The sequence below is a fragment of the Symphodus melops genome, assembly GCF_947650265.1.
Source record: "Symphodus melops genome assembly, chromosome: 15".
Classification (NCBI taxonomy): Eukaryota; Metazoa; Chordata; class Actinopteri; order Labriformes; family Labridae; genus Symphodus; species Symphodus melops.
Genome location: NC_136705.1, coordinates 7,218,283 through 7,238,232, shown reverse-complemented (window position 1 = coordinate 7,238,232; position 19,950 = coordinate 7,218,283). Strand labels below are relative to the sequence as shown.

General features: G+C 37.2%; 1 protein-coding gene across 1 annotated transcript; it reads right to left on the bottom strand.

The window, feature by feature from the left end:
- Positions 1-577: 577 nt before the first annotated feature.
- Positions 578-6,706, bottom strand: LOC306835547 (very long chain fatty acid elongase 6-like). Its single transcript, XM_079362160.1, has 4 exons — positions 6,473-6,706; positions 4,976-5,107; positions 2,565-2,716; positions 578-1,820 (listed from the first exon to the last, which is right to left on the bottom strand). Exons 1-4 carry the CDS (start codon positions 6,568-6,570, stop codon positions 1,390-1,392), a joined length of 813 nt encoding a protein of 270 aa, XP_079218286.1. The 5' UTR covers positions 6,571-6,706; the 3' UTR covers positions 578-1,389.
- Positions 6,707-19,950: the final 13,244 nt, after the last annotated feature.

The following is a 19,950-nucleotide window of genomic DNA, read 5'->3' as shown; positions in this document are numbered from 1 at the left end:
AAAACAACAACAACAAAGGGTGTCCTCACAGAGGTATTTTACATGATGTGCGTTATATACATAAACCAATATCTTAGCTAACACCTGTGTTTGGAAATCTCCGGCCACCGACTGGCTGCCATCATACATCTAAGAAATACTTATAAATAATAACATTTTGTTAACTGTGAAGTGAGAAAAAAAAAACATTTGAAAAAAAATTAAGAAAAACAAAACAAAACACTGAACTGTAGTAATATAGAACATATGTTTTAAGAATTGTTTCAGTAATTACACATTTGCCAAGTTGCCACATACCAAGTTTGACTGACAAAATGATTCCACTGATCACTATTTAACTCCACATGTCACCCATATTTTGCTTCTCTGTATATTGTGACAGTAAACTCAATTCAATCTGAAAATTAGCCATTCAAAAAAAAAAAAGTCAACTCAACTCCGAGCTCCAGACAGATCTCAAAGCATTTCTTGGAATTTTCGACAAGTTAAAAAAGGGATTTTAAGTTGCAGCTGTCAAAATAAATCGGAGGGATTCATAACCCTAAAAAGTTGATAAGAAGTTTCGTAAATTACTTCCGATGGAAACTGTGACTGTCATGAGAGACACCCCTCCCTGTGACACACACATCCAACACCCATTGAGGTACAAATGGGTGTTCCTATTACAGCCTCCTGATTGGCTGCTTACAGACAACAAAGGAGGTGTGGTAAATCCAGTTTAACCAGTACAAGCAGGCGGGAGGGGATGGTTTTTTATCATGCTGCTGGAATGTGAATCTAAGGTGATGATTCACATCACGTTTGTTAAATGTGACTGCTTAGCAGAAGATGAGCCAACAAAAAGCCAGTAGAGCACATAATTGTGATTTAAAAATTAATTTTCAAAATATAATCTGGATTCAACACACTGATCTGCTTAATTACAAAATCTGATGAAATTAAAACCTTTGCTTTTATCATTTTCAATCAGAAATGAACAAAGAAGCAATAATAAATGAATACGTTACCATTTACTTAAAAAATATTTCATTTCTTGTGAAGAACCCTCACCATTACGAGAAATAGATCAGTTCCATTCGAAACACATTTTATTAAATATATATATTTTTAAAACTTAATGGTTTTTGTTAGTATCTGTTGACATGATTTTTTGCTAATGTAGTGTAAAAGTCAAGCTTTATTTTAGTTATGTTTTAGTGTAATCTCCTGAGATCAGTGAAAATGACACAAACCTTGTACAGTCTGCAGATGTTGAACCTGGCATGTTTCACACAAAGGCTTTTCCATCCTCACACTTGCTCATCAGAAAACTTTAGATAAAAGTCTGTTTAAAAATCAGCAGCTTTAGTCCCCTCTTCTTGTGACAGATATCCGCCAATATCAGACTGTCTACTCGGTCTTGACGATCTTAGCATGGCCATGGGGTCGCAGGTAGGTCTGGTAGAAGAAGTTGGTGAAGAGCACCAAGTAGCTAAGGTACATCAGCGAAGCCCAGACAATGTTGTCGAGCCGGGATGGGCAGCCGCCATGCTGCATCCAGCGGTACACTAGTCCACTCACCATCAGTCCCATTCCCATCTGCCCGATCTGTGCGCTTGTGATGAGCACAGCAAACGGTCGTGGCACGCGCAGGCCGGCAGCACGGGCAGCATAGTAGCTATACATGAGCGCATGCACGGTGTAGTTCATGGTCATGAACCAGCCACCACCAGCCACCATGTCTTTGTAAGAGTACCAGGAGTACAGCAGCACGGTGATGTGATGGTACCAGTGCAGGAACAGAAGCTTCTGCTTCCTCAGCACAACGAATGCTGTGTCACCTGCCAGACAGAAAGCAGTAAGTCATTATGAAGACAAAAACAAGTGGCATCTATACAATGTTTTTTATCATTTAAAATATCCACATGAACTCTGTCTGTTTGTTTTGAAGACTGTGCAGACTCTTTGATTTAATAAGAACACAGACTCAGGGCCGTTCTCATAAAGCTTCCTGGTACAACAATATTTTCCCAGTGACAAAATTTTAAGAAAAGATTCATGACATTTTCAAAGAATTTCCCCTCAGAGTCCAGATCAGACCCTGGTAAAGGTGATCTGAGCTCTTTGCTTGAATTTAATAAACTAATGTAAGAGCTCTTGAACAGTAGCCTATTCTTAGAATTCTTTTTTTTTTTACTTTTAGTTGAACAGACTAATGTCAAGTGCATTGATGGGTACACTAATTCATATAGAGTTGTTGATTAAACAACAGCAACACCTCTCAGTGTGAGAAAATGTGATTGTGTTGTTATGAAATGCATTTTTTTTTTCCCAAAAAGGGTTAGATAAGAACTTTTGTTTATGTATAAAAGTAATTTAATTGAATCAAAACAGGAATAATACAATGTATTACAAAAAAAGGCAGACCTGCTAATAAAACATTTATTCTAAAGGAAAACAACCCTGTGTGTGAAGAGCACTAAACCATACTTGTGTTTAAGCAACCACTCCTCTATCACTTCACACTACCTTTTTACTTTTGAAAGTGTGTGTGCACGTGTGCGTGTGAAAGGGAGTGAACATACCAAGCTCCGGCGCTTTGCTCAGCACGAAGGCATACGCCCAGAACTTGCTGACTGGTCCGTTATAGAAGCTCTGGTCACAAATGGACTGTCTGAAGCCGCTTCTGCTCAGGATATAGAACATGTAAGAGCCAGTCCGAATGGCACCGATGATGCTGCAAAAAAAAACAAAAAAAACGACCCCATCAAAAAAAAAACTCCAGAACATGATCAAGTAAATGTTACCAAACATCATCTGCCCTGCCCATCTTTTTCAACCCTACAGCTCACATGAGACAACATGCGTTTGGTTTTCAGCCACAAAGAGCAGAGTTTAACACAGAGCTGCTTCAACAATGACTATTGCCTCTGTACATGGGACTAGCACTAACCCCCAAGCTTAACTGATGTTATGCTAAGTGGTGATGCTTGTAACAAATTCTATCTTAACAGGAATCAGAAGTGAAGGGCCGACCATAAGCCAGTACATAACAGATTTATATTAAATAACTACTCACTCCATATTTATTTCGAGAGTACGGAAAGCACATACTCTATAACATTTCAGGGGAAGAATATCTAAATCAATTAATAACTTTTATCAAATAATGCTTATATGAGTCAAAGCTCAGTAACCATGGTAACTTGGTCATCAGAGCGAGACTGCTCCAGGGCAGGATAACCGTCAAGCTTATAGTCTGGCTTTGTGTCAAAAAGTCTCAGGGCTGAAACTGGATTGTCAAAAGAAGGTTTCTCTGAGGAAAAGGACCACACTCAAATTTAAACACATCCATGAGGTATGTGACCTGATACCAACTGAGCCTGCAGCTCTCTCTTGCCTTGAGCAGCAGAGCAGTTTGACTATCCATCAAACCAAGGTGACTGAATGCTGAAATGGGTGCAGTTTGATGAATTTAACAGGATGTAAGCTGAGCATACTGCTGTCCTCACCTATAAAATGAGGCGACATTTAAATTTAGGGCTTTTTTTTTTATAAAAACCATGACTGTGTTCAGAGCATAGATTTATCAGATAAAAATTCTGCCCTTTTCACACAAATGCATTGTTTTATTTTGGTTTTCAAAGACGGAAACCTATATTTTTTAAAAAGCAGGCCTATCCTAACCGAGAAAAAAAAATGAAAACTGAAAGCCTTGTAACCAAGTGTCCTTAGAAAGCCTACACAAACATTTTAAATAATACACAATACAGCCAACTGATAGGCCTACAATATTCATTATGCTGCATTGTTTACTATGTTCTTTTAGAAAAGAAAAAAATCAATTAAATCATGAATAGGCTTGAGTAATGTACGCATTTAAATCTGTCTGCATGTTTTATGACACTCCATGTCCAATGATTTGTTCATGTAATGTGATGCCTTTAGCAGTCAAAACTTTATTATGTTCCTCATAAAGCTGGAAAAGCGTTCTGCTCTTACTTTAGATCAGACACTGCTGTAAGTGAAGTTTTTTGGAACAGGTGGAGGTTTAAGTGAAAGTTGAAGCTAGTTCAAGGCCAGGTTGTCTCAAGTAAGCTCAGCCTTCATTAGCTACTTTGGTGGAATACCCCTGCTTACTCAGCAGATGCTAACCAATCAGAAAAGTCTCCCCTGGGTCGATATGACACTAAACCGCAATTTAAAAAAACTCAACCGACTAATCATTCATCTCCCTCTGGACTTGAAATGAGGACCTTCCCGGTTTATTTCTACAGGATAGTCATGAGATAGCCATTAGATGCGACTCCAAAAGGGACATAACAACAATGGTCAGTGTCACAACAGTCCTGAAAAACTCTGACAAAAGGTTAAAGTTTTTTTGTTTTTTTTCAGGCTTCCACAGATTTATCAACAACACAAAGCAGCAGACTCTGAGAAACCACCAGCAGTGCAACAGATGATGCATACAAAACGTAACACACCTGAGCTGTAAAGATCTTCAAGCAGGGCTACATGTTTGACTGCCTGACAACAAATCTGCCTGTTACAATGGAGACAAAGGCTAAGGTTGCCACAAGGTAAACACAAACCAAAGACACCTGATAATCTTCTTTGGTATGACGCTGTCAGAGTTTCTAAAAACAATGAACAACAGTTAAGCACTATATTCTCATTATAAAAATAACTCCACCTTAAGGAAGCTATCGTTACTAAAATAAAATCGTTCAGAAATAGTATTACAGAAACGTCTTCTAAGTTTGCTGAAAATACATTTTAAACAAAAATACACCAAACATTCTGAGTAAAACTATGATGAACTGTTTAAGATACTCTGACCCTAAGTTCTACAATAGGCCTATCAGCTGCTGACATACAGACTAACAAGAAATTTGATTTGTTTAATATATGATATGAACAGATGTGTTGAAGTAACAGCTGTTGATGCTTTATAAAAAAACATCTAGGTTTGTTAGCTGCTTGTGTGTGCTGTTACCTGAAAACAGCGAGGCTGAGTGACCACAGGACAAGTGGTCGCCGCAGATTCATTTTGGGTCGAGGTTTCATGTAATGCTGACCTCCAAACACCAGGGCGGCATACAAAGTGCTGAACATGAAGGATTTACTCCTGCAAGAAAAAAAAAGATTTTTAACGTTAAACATTTGTACATTCAAATGGGCTAAACAATGCTAATGCTTATAAAGAAAAAAATTAAATGCCAAACATTATTTATTTGTAATTTTAAACAGCTATTTTTTTTTAAATAATTCTGCATTGCTATTGTTGCAACCTTACAATCATCTTTAGACAATTGTAATTAACATTTCTGAGGATTTTTGTTCCTTGTTTTAATTACATTTAAACTATACAATATGCACACCATATATTAATTCAAGTCACCAAAGTATATTCTAAAATCTTTTTAACAGGATATGTAAATCACTGTCAGACTTTTGCCGAGATAAAGAAAACTAGCTTTGTTCTGTTCTTGCACGTGTACACACCTGAGGCAGTTTTGCTTGGCATGTTGTGAATTCACATCTGGTTTCCATGGTATTTACCAAAAACCCGTCTGAGTTATAGGCTACATTAGTCTTCTTTTAAATACGAATCATAAATTGAGTTTTTATTGCATGTGAGCTTAAATATAAATAATTATTTTCATTACGATTATTTCCCATCAAATGTTCATTCAATAAGATCGTATTTTTAAATTTCATCATCACTGGGGGAGGAAAAATTAACAGGAAAAACCGGGTTTAAATTGCATAAAGAAGCATACTGCAAATACCCAGTAAAGTATGACATCATCGTGCCAGTGACGCACCTGAAGTGCACCTACAGCCTCCGAGTGACCGAACTTATGCAATGCTCCATTTAGCTAGTTGTAATTCCGAGAATAGGCCTACTTAACATCAACGTGTTAAGTGTTTACCCTGAATCTGTGCCTCATCAGTAGAGAGAGAAAGAGAGGCTGGCCAAACTTCAACTTTCCTCAGAACCACCGCTTTTTAATGATCCGGTGCGTCAGTTAATTAACACTGAACAACATGTCTGTCCCATCAGCCTCTTCGTTCGGCATAAATGAATAAATGGAATAATAGCCCACATCTAAACAAATCCATGTGACTTGATGCCAACTGCTCTCTCTGGTATGCTATTCAGTGTCGGAGCGATTTGAGTATCGCTCAAACCGGTTAAAGTGAATGAATGTTGAAATGGGTGCAGTTTGATGGAGCCTACTGGGCAGGCTATAAGTCGAACTACACACAGGGATACACACCATAAAACCTTCAGCCCTCATATACTAGATTGTAAGGATGTCATGTTATCATAGTGAGTTTACTTGAAAAATGGTAAAACATTTCTATGGAATTCAGAACACAACGTGGCCATTGAAAAAAAAAAAAACTCGGTAGGATCCTAGAGCCAGAAAGACGACTCATTATAAGTCCAAGTTGCGCATGAAATAATAAAGGGTTTTTGTCTTACCAGTTAGCCTGCATCCACTCCATTGCTCTTCTCTCATCAAACCGCCGCTCGAAGCTGTACTCAGACAGCGGGAGGTAGAAATCTGTCTGATTCAACATATTTCAGTGAGCCAATTTTATTTAATCAAAACAAATGGAGTAAATCAGACAAGTGCTCTCTCTGTCGCTCCCGCGGTCTGTCCTCACACCTGTCCGTCTCAGTCCTAATTAATGCCTGTCAGCAGGGGGCGGGGCTTCATGGACACACCTGTGGGCTGCTTTTCTCCTCATCTTTTGTTTTCAAGTCTCTGAAAAGATATGACCCTACTCTTTTTTTCCCTCCCCTGTAAGCAAAATTCATTTGCCCTTTATTTCAAAATAAGAAAACTGAGTTCATTCTGAGGAATATCTTTATAAGATTATATATATTCAAGACATTAGTAAAAAAAGAGACCAGATTACTTTAAACCAAAAATAGGTATGTTAAGAAATAAAACTGACCATTTTGACTGTAATATTCTCTTCAAAACAGTCATAAAACAGCTCATACTTCTATTTAATTCAAATGTTAACATGGTTGTTAACATGCGCATGTTATCAAATTATAATACAAACATAAAAGACAAAAGTAGGACTGTACATAAACAATATTCAAACTGTAATGATGTTTCATCTTGGCATTCACGGAGAAAAAAATTGTATTCAGATAGTAGACGACATTAAGATAATTCCGTTTCTCTTTAGTCTAAGGACTTATTGGCTCTCGTTTTTCATTCTGCAAGCTACACATAAATGAAATGCAGAGCACCACAGACACAAAGAAGATCAGGTCCACATACCCAAACAACTTAGTTGGTTAAAAAAGGGGGGGTAGCAATGAGTGCTGCTCTGGGTCAAAAAGTGTGAAGGAATCAGGCGCTCTTCAAGGATAAAAGACACTTAGTTGCTTGCCTGATCCTGATTTTGTAGTTTATTTTATGGTATATAAATGATAAATTATGTGAAAAACAACGTAATGTTTTGTTACTTTCAAGGCTTGAAACAAATACAAAATTGGTTTCAATAATTTTAACTTAATGACAGGTTGTGAATATGAGGGCAGCACTAGTGAAAGTTGTTTCTCATTTTATCAAGTCATTTATCTCTTTGGAAAGTTACTATGGAAATGTGCTGCCTGATACCCTCCTGACTCCTGGTACAATCAATATTTTAATGTTGCTGCTAAACAGCAAACAGATATACAGGTCATCTGCATCATCTTATGAATGAACTGTTATCTTTTAATAAAAAATATAGATAACATAACAGATTACAAACATAACATAAATACAATCCAAGTTTAAACATTTGGAATAAACACAAAAATTAAAATCTTCTCACAGTTTCACACAGGCTGGTTTGTGTTAACCTTGTGCAGCAATAATATGACAGATAAAAAGGAAATAATCACCTTCATTTCTAGATGTAAGTGGAAACCTCAATCTTTAAAGTTTACTAAAGCTTTGAGATAAATGCATTGCTATATGAGTTAGTGTAACAGGGTGGAGCTCAGTGAGTCCTGAGCATCTGCTTGTTTATAAAAGAAGAAAAACTGCAGGAGTGGTTTCAGTGGATAATTGCAAGTCCTCCATTTAACAGGTTCTGCTTCTTTTGTAGAAACCCTACTTAATAATTCACTTCATACATACAAGTCTTCCCCTATCTTTGTCTCAAAGACAGATTAACTGTATCTCAATATATGGCCCTGGACAAAGGCTGCATCTGAACAAAGAGCTTTCATATGTAAACTTGAGATGAGTTCAGGTTGACTTTTTACTATTCATCAGTACACAGGAGGTTCTTTAAAAAAAAAAAAAAAAAAAAAAAAACAGGTCAACATTGTTACAACCTTACTGAGGTGATTACACTCATTTTGCAAATTCTCAGGTAGAGTCTGCAACAACAAGACTTAGACTTAGACTGAACTTTATTGATCCTTTTGGGATGACTCCCTCAAGGAAATTTAGGAACAAGGACGAAAGATGACAATTGAAATGTCTTTTTTTCTGAGCACATGATTCGAACTGTGTATCATGTGTTTCCAAGCTGTCTGCAGATTTTGTAGCTATACTACAGACCAGAGACAGTGCAATGAAGTTTCTAATGGGGATAAAATAAAACAAAACAAATCACTTAGGCGTTCTTATTTTTTTGTGGAGGCGTACGAAGACGAGCTGCAATGATTGAAAAATAAAATAAAAACTGGTCCTTGAAATCCTTAAATAATAAATACTCAACATTCTTCTTTTGCGAGTTTCAGAAAATAACACTAGATCATATTATAATTATTATATTGTTCTGTTCAGCATTTAATATGCAGCTAAGCTTTATCTCATTTCAAAAAAGTTGCTGCTATACTGCTTGATTATTATTTGCTTTTTAAAATGGTCATTATGAATTTTATAGATATTATTTCGGATATTGTCCCTCCATTTATCAGCTAGTTAAGATACAGTTTTAGTATTTTTTCATATTTCAGTATCTTTTCAAGATTAGATTTAAAGTGTTTGCTGACAACTAAGTTGTTATAAAGCATCATCATTTATAAGCTATTTATCTTTCTCTCCCAGTAATCAGAGTCTAACAAGAAACTAAATATGATGAATTGATTGATAAAACTATACTGTAAGTATATCTTAGATTTGAACATAATTGTTTTCCGTCTCAGTTGTTCAATCAGAATAATTTTAAAAGCTTGAAAAAGGAAAAGTTAAAAAAAAAGTATTTAGTTTGAAAACCTTTTTTTCCTTCTTCCAACAGCTTAGCACAATCATCATGTTAAAATGAATTAAACAATCAATATGTCTTTATTGATTTACCATCAATGATTTTCAACAATCCAAGAAGGGTGTATCTTTAAATCCTACTACTTGCAAATACTTACATATTTATAATGTGAACATACTTTGAAGCATACTCAGCCACATTAAGTCTAACAGATCAATGAAGGGAATGGTAAACAACAACAACAACAACAACGATGTATAATTGGTTGAATTAATATTATTCAACTATTTATCAAGATGTCAGGTAAAAACTCTTCATGAACTTTGAAGTAGTATCAGGTTGAACATGTTCATATTTTTCAGTCTTTAAGTGAAAAAGAAAGAAAACGGATTGCCATGAAGAGCTGCTGCCACCTACTGGAAAAAAAACCTTTTGACCTCAGGAAAACCCATCAGTTCATGTTTGTTTCCTCATGGGTTGTAAGTTTGTAATTGCGCCATCATAAAACACTGCATTTGATTGGTTAACAGAATCGTGTTTAAAACAACATTAAATGTGATTAAACTTGTGAAGCTGTTGGACCACATGAAGTTCATCTGGCACAAATTAGCAGGACCCATTGTGTATTGAAGCTAAATTTGAAATACAAACAGAATTGATGATCAAATCATTCAGTTGATAAATTGTAGTTGAATTCTTTATATTTGAGCTCCTAGAGTGTTTTTTTTCCACAGGAAAAAGACATTCAGTTTGTTTAGCAATGCACAAAAGTTTACAGTATGCAAAAAGAGATAACGATAAAACAAAAAGGGTAACAAAAATTCAAGATACTGTAAGGCCCAGTTAAGGACTCCGCAGATGTTTTAAGATGATAAAAATCCATCCTTGTCTCCATCCTTCCGATGGTGTATATATATATATATATATATATATATATATATATATATATATATATATATATATATATATATATAAACTGACTCAATGAACGTGTTAACAAGTGTTTAACAAGTATATATTTAATAGTCAAAATATTTTATTATTCAAATATTAACATTAAAAACATTTTTTGAAGAAAAAAACAATGATATAGTGTGTGAATACCACTATAAAAATAAATCTTACTTCTACAGGAAGAAATTATTATGTTCTTAAAGGCTTTGGAGTAAACACTGCTGTTTTAGCTTAGACTAAAACATGTAGCCTACAGAAAAAGAAAATGCAAATTGTTAAGAGCATGCTCAAGTCCATTTGCCATTTAAGAAGCTATAAGCAAGAAGAATAAGTAATCATAATTCAAGATACTAAAAAGACTAAAATAATTTAAAGCATAACGTAAAGAATAAATGTGTAGTTTTCTTTGGAAACGCTTTATGAAAGAGAGACTAATACAGGCTATCTCAAGGTAAAGCACATATTGATCACAACAGACCTCCCCAAATAAGATCATTGAAGCATACTTGTCTTTACATTTCGACTTGATTCTGAAAAAACAACAACAATTGTTTTCTTTGAAAAGAAACATTTTATATAATAATATTGAAAAAGGTTTCAAAGAAATGCTTTATTATGGCAAGACTGTAATATTGAAATCACCGCGGTGTGTGTGGCCTGATCCTTTGTTGTTTTTGTGTGTGCGTGAGTCTACTGGTCGGTCCGGTCTGACGTCTCCTTACGTTGCCGTTACGTCACATTAACGATGCGGAAGCTGGGATCACCGTGGAGAACGTAAACTAATGTCAACCAGCCGCCTAAAAAATAAAGAAAGAAGCCACAAAAGAGGCTGAAAAGAAGGAGAGTTCACGGATATAACTCTGAACACAGCGGACACTTCACCTCCGGCAGCTCTTACTCCGTTACCGGCATGTAACGTAACTTAACCATCCGTTACTCTGTCAGTTCACCGTCACATCTGTCTCGTTTATGGCCGTAGTAAACGAGACCGTTACCGTCTCATGGATCCACCGGGAGACTCAGAGTCCACTCCGGGGCTGCTGAGGGGTCACACGAGTCCCTAGGAAGACCCGCTACACTCCTTTACCCCCTTTGAGGCAAGTGAGCAGCATGCAAATCTCTCTTGAAAAAACATCAGATTCTCTTTGGGTTTTAGCGAAATTAATAACGTACTCGAATAAAACTAAAGTTACTCGAAGATTGACTAGCATCTATTGATAAATTCTGCGTATGTATTATAGCATGAAACAGCAGTTCCTTGAACTAATGTTTCTTCTTTTTTGGTCCTCCATCTGTTAACGATTGTCTTTTCCTGACCTCGGTCCTCCCTGCTGAGCTGCAGCCAGTCTCTGGAGAAGTCGACATTTCAGTAAAGGCAGGGCCGCTGGGTCGCTTATATTCAAGCCGTACTCTAAATCATGTACATCTGATCTATTTGATTCCTCGGGGTACACATTTGATCACGTTTTCTTAGGAGAAGAAGCGAGGAATAACCTAAACTGAACTATTTGTGAAAGGACTTCAGGCACGCTGGCTGCTTCTGTTGTCGGAGCTTGAAAAACAGTCAGAAAACGCATCCTAAAAATATCCTAAAAAATCAAACATAATCGACTTTATTACTCTTAAACAGAGTACACGATCAGGAATTGTGTTTGTATTTTAGTTTTATGGTGTTACATTTCAGAGTTATCCATCAAATGATCTGCAGCCGAGTGCACTGTATCCGGCAGTCTGGATCAGGGATCAGGGATGTGGAAGGTCGAGCCTTTAAAGTGTCCCGTCATCAAACTGACAGAAGTGTCATATTTATGAAGGAGTCTGGCAGGAAAACTCTGAAAAACAGAAACAACTGAATCAGAAATGGATTCAGTTTTTATGTCCTGTGCTCAGTAATATCAGGTTATGTGAGCTCTGAGGGGAGGAGGGCAGCAAAAACCAAATATCTTTACTGATCAATCTATTGATTTTTCTTTTTACTCATTTATGACTATAATGGATAACGTCCTTGAGGAGACCTTAAATTATAGATCAGTCTACAGATTATTGTCAAAATTGATCATTTAATTGTATTTAAATGTGTTATAGCCTAATTCATTATTTTGTCTGAAAAGAAACCAAAACTAAACGTGTCCTCTATTATTATCATAAATGTTAAAGCAGGAAATAGCTTGAAAAAAAAAAAGAATTCACCAGCAGGATACTTGATAGGTAATTTTCCTTCTTTACATAACTCAGCTTATCGTTGCTGCTCTGAACTGGAGTCACATTTTTCATTATTATAGACCAAAAAACATAAATTCTTTAGGAAATGATTTTTCTTTAGTTTGAAAAATACAATATTTGTCAGATTGTTTTTACTCTGTATTGAAAGGATATCATTTGTTGAATCAGAAACCAGAACATGCTAAATTTTCAAAGGAATAATGATACATTACAAAACTGTCACAGTTGTTTTGTTGTTTGACTAATAACGTAAGCATCACCATGTTAGAAAAGATCGCTGATAGAAAGCAGCACATCTTATCAGTTACCAGAAGAAAAAAACAAAACAAACAAAAACACAGCCCCTCTCACAAAGATGGATTTATTTTACTGTGGAAATGTGTTGGAGGAAAGGTTTTTGTTCCTTGTGTTTTAAAATTGACCTTTGGCAACTAAAGTAAACACTGGGAGCCTCACTTAGACCATGTGCAGGGCTTCATCAGACAGTTTTGAATTTCTAACGTGTGTTGTCAAGTCAGTTATATTCATTAAGGCCAACATCACAAATCACAGTTTAGCCTTGAGGGGCTTTACAGTCGGCATGTGACCCTCTGCGTGCTGGATCTTCTCAATTTCTGTGTTCATATGATTCTTTTCAAAGTGTTTGCGGCTCATTAAAGTGGCGATTTAAATGATGTTTAAATAAATAAAAAAAATCCTTGGAAAACAGAAAGTTACAGGGTTTTGTTTATTTCTTTTTATTGTCAACAAATCAGTCAGACTCAGATGAACTACATGTTCATGCATCCTGCCTGTAGGTCTCAGCTTCAAGCCCATTTGTTCCAACTGAAGACTTAAAACACTTCACTTTTTTTTTTTTTTTTTTTTTAAACGCTCTCTACTTTCCTAACACAGCTGCTCTCTGTTGTTTACATTAAATAAGCTTGAGGAAATAGTGCACTGGTTTGTGACTATTCACAGCAGCATAACAATCCCAATTTGGTGCTCGAGTGAATATTTGGGGCAGCTGGATTTTGGATTGAGTCAAAAATAATCTACAATGTGCGTTTTACTGGTAAAGAATTAGCATGTTAGCCAGTGCATCAGTTAGACATGTTGATGGGTTGTAGCAGCGATGTGTGGTTCACTTTGAATTTTGAAGGGAATGCTGAACCCAGGGGCTTGCTCCAAGATGAACATGTTTGTTTTAATTGTTTCATTCTCTGTTGGCCATGGAGAGATTGAACGGGTTACCCGCCTGCCTGCACGCACTCTGTCCATGCTCTCATTATACAAGAGCAGCAGAGCCTTCCATTAGAATAGCTTGCAATGCAGTTGCACAAGTATGGAACATGAGGTTGTTTTGTACTATGTAAGTACTAACTACTATGTACAAGTATTTTCTGACTCCGGATGCAGACTAAAAGGATAGACTTTAGAGCAGGAATGTTGGGCCATGAAAATAAAAAAATGTTCAATTAATCAGTCATTCATTTATTCATTCAGTCAAACGTGTGTGTGGGTTTCTGTGTGTGGGCTTTCAGAGTGGAAGATGTGAAATGAGATGCCGTAGTGTGTTGGTTTGTTGATTTAAGTCTAAATCAGATTTTCTTCTCTTCTCTCAGACTTCCTGTCGTCAGCCATCCTGTCTAGCTCCGCCTCCTGTAACTGAGGTACTGCAGTGCGCGCGCACGCACACACACACACACACACACACACACACACACACACACACACACACACACACACACACACACACACACACACACACACACACACACACGCATGCATGCACACATACTGCCCATATGGATGCTTGCTTCAGCATGCCGACTGATTGATGTTTGTTGTACGGTGGTAAATATTACTGCACAGTTCTGCACTGAGGAGTGCTGTGGGGGGAGGGGTTGGGGGTGGGGGGGTTATGTTTTGAGAAGGGGTTTATGGCTTTAGAGATTATTTTGATGGGCCACAGATTCTTTGGAGTTTGTTTTGGGGCTTATCTTTATCATTCATCATCAGACAAAAAGGATTAGAGCAGAAGTGTCTGTTCCTCAGTCTCCTTGATATAGACTGACCATTCACAACTTAATACTCACATTTATGCGAGTATTAAGTTGTAATATAATATAATATATTATATTAAAATATATTTTATTACAACTTAATATATGATTTAATTATAACTTAATTATATAATATAATAATAATACTTATAAGTATTATTATTTATGTCAAGAACTTCTTATTTTACAAAGATAATGACATGTATTTATATATTTTTAAACAACAACATCTCCTAACTACACGCAGCTGAAAGTGCCTGACAAGAAGCAAATGATTCAGCGAGTGCTTCACGTGTACAAGACAGAATGAACGTTCAAAAGAAAAAGAGTGAAATGAGTAATGAAATATGAGATGGAAACAACGTTGGAGCAAAATGCTTAAAAAAGACACATTTAAAGAAAAGACACGAGGTCCTTCAAAAGTCAAAAATCTGAATAACGATTCAGTAAACATATCTACTGTTGTATTTAAATGAAAAGAGCTGCAACGAGTTTTCACAAAGAATGTGCAAAGCATTGTTCAGGGAACGTGCAAAAAGTTACTGTTCACAACTGTCAGAGCTTCAACTCATGATTGGATAGTTTAAATGTGACTCGAACATGAGCATATTGTGAAATATGGTCTTAAAGGGATACTTCACCCATTTATATGAAGCTGTGTATCATTAGAAACATGGTAGTAGTGTTGAATGGTCGTGAATCCAACCCTCATTTTGCCCTGAGACAAGAAAAATATGTTTTGGATTTTAGTTGTTGTTGGATTCACGACCATTCAACACTACTACACTACTACCATGTTACTAATGATACACAGCTTCATGCAAATGGGTGAAGTATCCCTTTAATTCAGTGTATGAGTGCATAAATGTTCTTATTTATTCATTGCTGGTTCAAGTGTTTGCAGACTTACAGTTACACGTCTTTGTCCAAAGAAAGCTTTTAATTAGGGATTGAGCGTTCTGTGACAAAGATAATGATGTGGCTGGGTGGATTCACACGTTTGTTCACGATTATTAAAAAAGAGTGGCTTGAACATGTCTGAAGAAAGTTCTGGCATACCTGAAACATGTTTGGACATTCTATTAACATTGAACTGGAGCCATAATTGAGAACCTAAACTGACCAACTGTACAAGAAGGACACCAACGTCATCAGGAAAAAGAATCAACCAATCACCGGATTGGTTGATTGCAGCTGCAAGGAAAGGAGAAACTTCATCTGAAAATCACAAGATGAAGAAAATGGCACTGAAGCTGGTGAGAAGAGTCATTTTAGTTCATTGGGAGCTGTTTGAATGAAAGAAAAATCACGCTTTAGTAACGGACACCAAATGAACCAAACAACTGCACCGCTCTGTTCTTATTACAGATGCCGAACTTTTAAACAGTCACTGAACTTATCATGGCAGTAAACTCTCCTGCTGTAAGAAGGGACACTGAACTAAACACACCTCGGCTATCCCACTGTAATTAGAGACATTGAACTCAACTCAGACAAAGGTTGATCCAACTGTTGATACGACAGATACTCAACACACCTCACACACCTGAACTGACAAATATGACCAACACCTGAACTGATTTTTTTTTAATGACATCACGGCTGTGGGCGTGGTCAAAAAGCAAAGAGTTCAATGTGTTACTAATGTTTTATTCAGCCCTCATTCCTACAGAACTTCTGCACATTGTCCATTAAACCAGCTAAGGATTCGTGTCCAGATCTAACCCTGTCTGCTGACCCTGAGTCCCCCATGCCTAATTCCAATCCTTCCAACTCCCGTGTCTTATAAGATATGTTGCCTGCCATCTGTCAGACCTGACCGTCATTGGCTGAAGAAAGAAAGGTGTACATGCACCACAGAATTGGATTGGCAGGCAGGCTGCCATGAAGACGAGAGGTTGGACATCAGCGGATTGTTAGATTTCTGATTTTGGGGGAGTAGGATGTGAGGAAGAGGAGGGGTGAGGAGGAAGAGGAGGAGCCCGTGAAGGAGGAAGAGGAGGAGCCAGAGGAGGAGGAGAAGCTGAGAAGAGTCTGTAAATCCACAATGAGCAAGCTCTGCTGCAGACAACAAGTGTTAAGGAGACAGAGAGTGGAGGTAGAGGGAGGATAAATCCAGCTTACTCTATGACACAGAGAGAGATACGAGGACGGGACGGCAGAGAGGAAAAGGAGGTTACCACGGCAACTTGGGGGATGTTGCTGCAGCAATGAGGACACCGGGACACACAGGTAAGGTTACAGCTTGTGTGTTTGTGTGTGAGTGTCGGCACGTGTCTGCATATATGTGTGGTTTCATTAGAGTGTGTACCAGTGTTTGTCTCTGTGAGTGTGTATGTGTGTTGGTGGATTGAGCAGTGCATGCTGGGAGGGAGGAGGAGGAGGAGGAGGAGAAGGTGGATATCAGGGGAATCCTATTAGCGGAGTCCAGGAAAAGTAGGGCTAACTTTGTTCTTATCAGTCTGAAAGACAAACACACACACCCGTGCGCACACACACCACCTGCAGAGTGACAGCATTTGAGGGAATGTGTTCTTTTTTTCTTTTCTTGTCTTCTACATAATGTTCAGCTTCAGACTTCAGTCCGTTAGTTGTGTGGCTGTAAACTGTAAACTGAGTGCAGAGTTCAGTGTCAGATAAGTCGACTTGAGCGGCATGCTTTCATCTGTGACACATGGGAGGACCTAACCTTTTCTATCGTAAGACATTGAATAAATCAATCATGGAAATAGTGAATGCAACATATGGCAAAATCATTAGAATGAAAATGAAAACCAACCTTCGCTCTTTGGGCTTCTCACTCAATTATGGTGGACCCAAAACAGGAGCCTTATTATTGTTCATGTTATTCATCTTCTTCAAAGGTTTCATATTTAGTTATTTAGCATTTTTTTTTTTGGGGTTCGAAAAAAAAATCAACAACAACAAAGTAAGACGAACAATGAAAGTGGTCAATGCTGTAGTAAACAATTAGAACACAGTCTGGCAGGTTTGAGGAGTGCAAAATGTCAGATGTGACTGGTTTCCAAAAAGCACTTTACTTTTTAGCTCAAAGGTCTTCCTCTGCATGCGTCCTTTCTGTATGTCGTCAGACGGACAGAAAAAAAATCCCTCAGCCTGTCAGTTGCAATAAAAAACAAACTTTTCATGGCTGCACGCTGAAGCGGGTCTAGTTTTGCTATCAGTCATTTACAAACTCTGTAAGAATAACAGCTGTGTCTTTATTCAGGACTGCTTGATTATGAACACAATGACTCACTGACTCTACAACATCTGCATCAAATGCATTTATCACAGTTGTACACTCTTACTACTTAAACATTCTGAACACAAAGCAACACATGAAAATAAATAAGCTAAGGGAGATAATAGATCAATATAAATGAGCTATAAACATTTGTTAGGTGATGGTGATGTCAAAAACACGAAAACATTTAACACACGTGAGACAACACGGCATGCAGCACAGTAACCGTCAATCTTGTTTTCATGATTGTTGGAAGCCAATATTTTAATTGAATCTTCATTAATTGCTTATCTTTACGATTGTTATTATTTGCTGTTTTGTTTTTTTAACTGTTCTTTTAATTCTGGTAGAAGTATTGTGCGAGCAGCCAGTGTGATCCCACCCTCTATCACAGAAAAATCCCATCGGGATATGTTTTTTTTTTTTGTCTTGGTCCATCCTCTATTAAAACAAATCGACTATTATCTTACCTCCCAACCAATTGGGATGTCCAGAAGTTCAGTATCACGTTCTCTGTGAACATGACTACATGAAGGCCTGTAACAGTTACGTAGCTCAACTCTGACAGTCACAGTTGATGCAGTTGACACAATATGACTATTACATTTTTAAGTTTTATAACCAGTCAAATAAGACACAATGCTTTCAAGAGATGGAATGATTCTATTGGTGAGATTTACTAAAAAGATGACACAACCTCTAAACAACAACCCCAGGAGAACGGTGATGTGATGCTTGTCTCTGTTATGTAAGAGTAGATCTGTTTGGAATTCAGACTGTTGGCATGGAGACATCAAAAGGGTCTGTGGGAAGTTAGTTTTTAAATCACTGGTCTTAACATAAATCAACACATTATAAAACAAATGCTCCTTGTTGGGGTCTGAGGGCTGATCAAATCATTTTTATAATCAGGTCAGTCAGAACAGGCCGACAATCTGAAGATAAATTCAAAATATGAATAATATATATGGCTAAAACACACTTTCACTGCATGAATAGTTTTTTGAATAGTTCACCTCTCGGTTCTTGATTTGAGGACTTTCTTGGATACTTTGTTAAACATTTGTTGCATATCAAGATTTGGATGTAGTGCTGTAGTATATATTGTCTAATTGACTCCCTCTGCCATAGTCTGGAGTCAGTTTTAGTTTGAAGATAGTATTTTGTTACACAATGTACATATTACTTCACATATACAACTTGAACTTTGATTTAGAAGACGTTTTATGTCCGTAGCCAGGCAGCGCTGGATCAAGGTGGTGACAGAGGAACCCTACATTTCCTGCTGACAGTGGATCCAGATAACTGTGGGAGGTTAAAGCCAGCTACAAACTTCAGTCTCGGAGACAAATACTTCTAAAGATTTCAAACTGAATTTACACATTAAGGTTTTGAGAATGCAGGATTGAGGGGCAGTTCTACATTTAGACAGGGGGACATTTAACAAAACATTCAGCCTTACCCTGTGACTTCATTAACTTAATTTCAATTATAGCTGATTAGTTTAACTACGCTCACAAGATGAGATGCAGCTCTGAATTAAAGGTCATCATGTTAAAGTCAATGTTACCGTGACGGTGACGAGGACCGATGTCTGAGCAGAGGAGCGGCTGAATTGGAAAAACACCCAGCAGCTTTAAGGAGATGCTGTGTGTTTACTGTGGAGAGGAAAGCCCCTTTGAATCTGCTCAGTGTGTTCATTTCAGACGATGACTGAGGTCATTGTTCTCTTTCACATTTTGATATGAGTTAGTTGGTATCAGACTTTGCCTTTCCCTTAAATCTTCCCGTTTGGCTGTTTAATAGAAGCTGTTGTGTGAGTTGTAATTTTTCCTTTTGTAGAAAGATACCCTTTCATATTTCAACTTGCTGGTTAAAAAAATATTCAATCCTAATATCTAGCTGCGCAGTAACCTTCATGGAAGAAATGGAAATGTATCAATTCGATCAAAATCTTGAAATTGATCTAAATAAGCCGATAATTTCAATTATCAAAAATGACTCAAGAGATTTAATAACAACACAAAAGACAAAAGTTAGCTGTTTCTTGTAAGCTTTTTCCTTCACCCTGGACCTCCATAGTCATACAGTTACATCAAAAAATGACTGTACATGTTATTTCAGCCCTTTATAGAAAAGACAACATTCCTGCTAAGTTATTTACAAGGCTAATGACTGTTTACACACAGCTTTCTGTACAACACACACGTCACACACCTCCACTGTCAGACCCCTCCGTTGCAGGCTCCACTGTGAGGAAGACTC

Excerpts from the sequence above, each read along its gene's own strand:
- LOC306835547 (XM_079362160.1), bottom strand. The coding sequence starts at position 6,570 with ATGTTGAATCAGACAGATTTCTACCTCCCGCTGTCTGAGTACAGCTTC. Across the intron at positions 5,108-6,472 it reads GAGTGGATGCAGGCTAACTG|GAGTAAATCCTTCATGTTCA; the intron begins GTAAGACAAAAA and ends TTTTTCTTGCAG. Across the intron at positions 1,821-2,564 it reads GAGCAAAGCGCCGGAGCTTG|GTGACACAGCATTCGTTGTG; the intron begins GTATGTTCACTC and ends TCTGTCTGGCAG.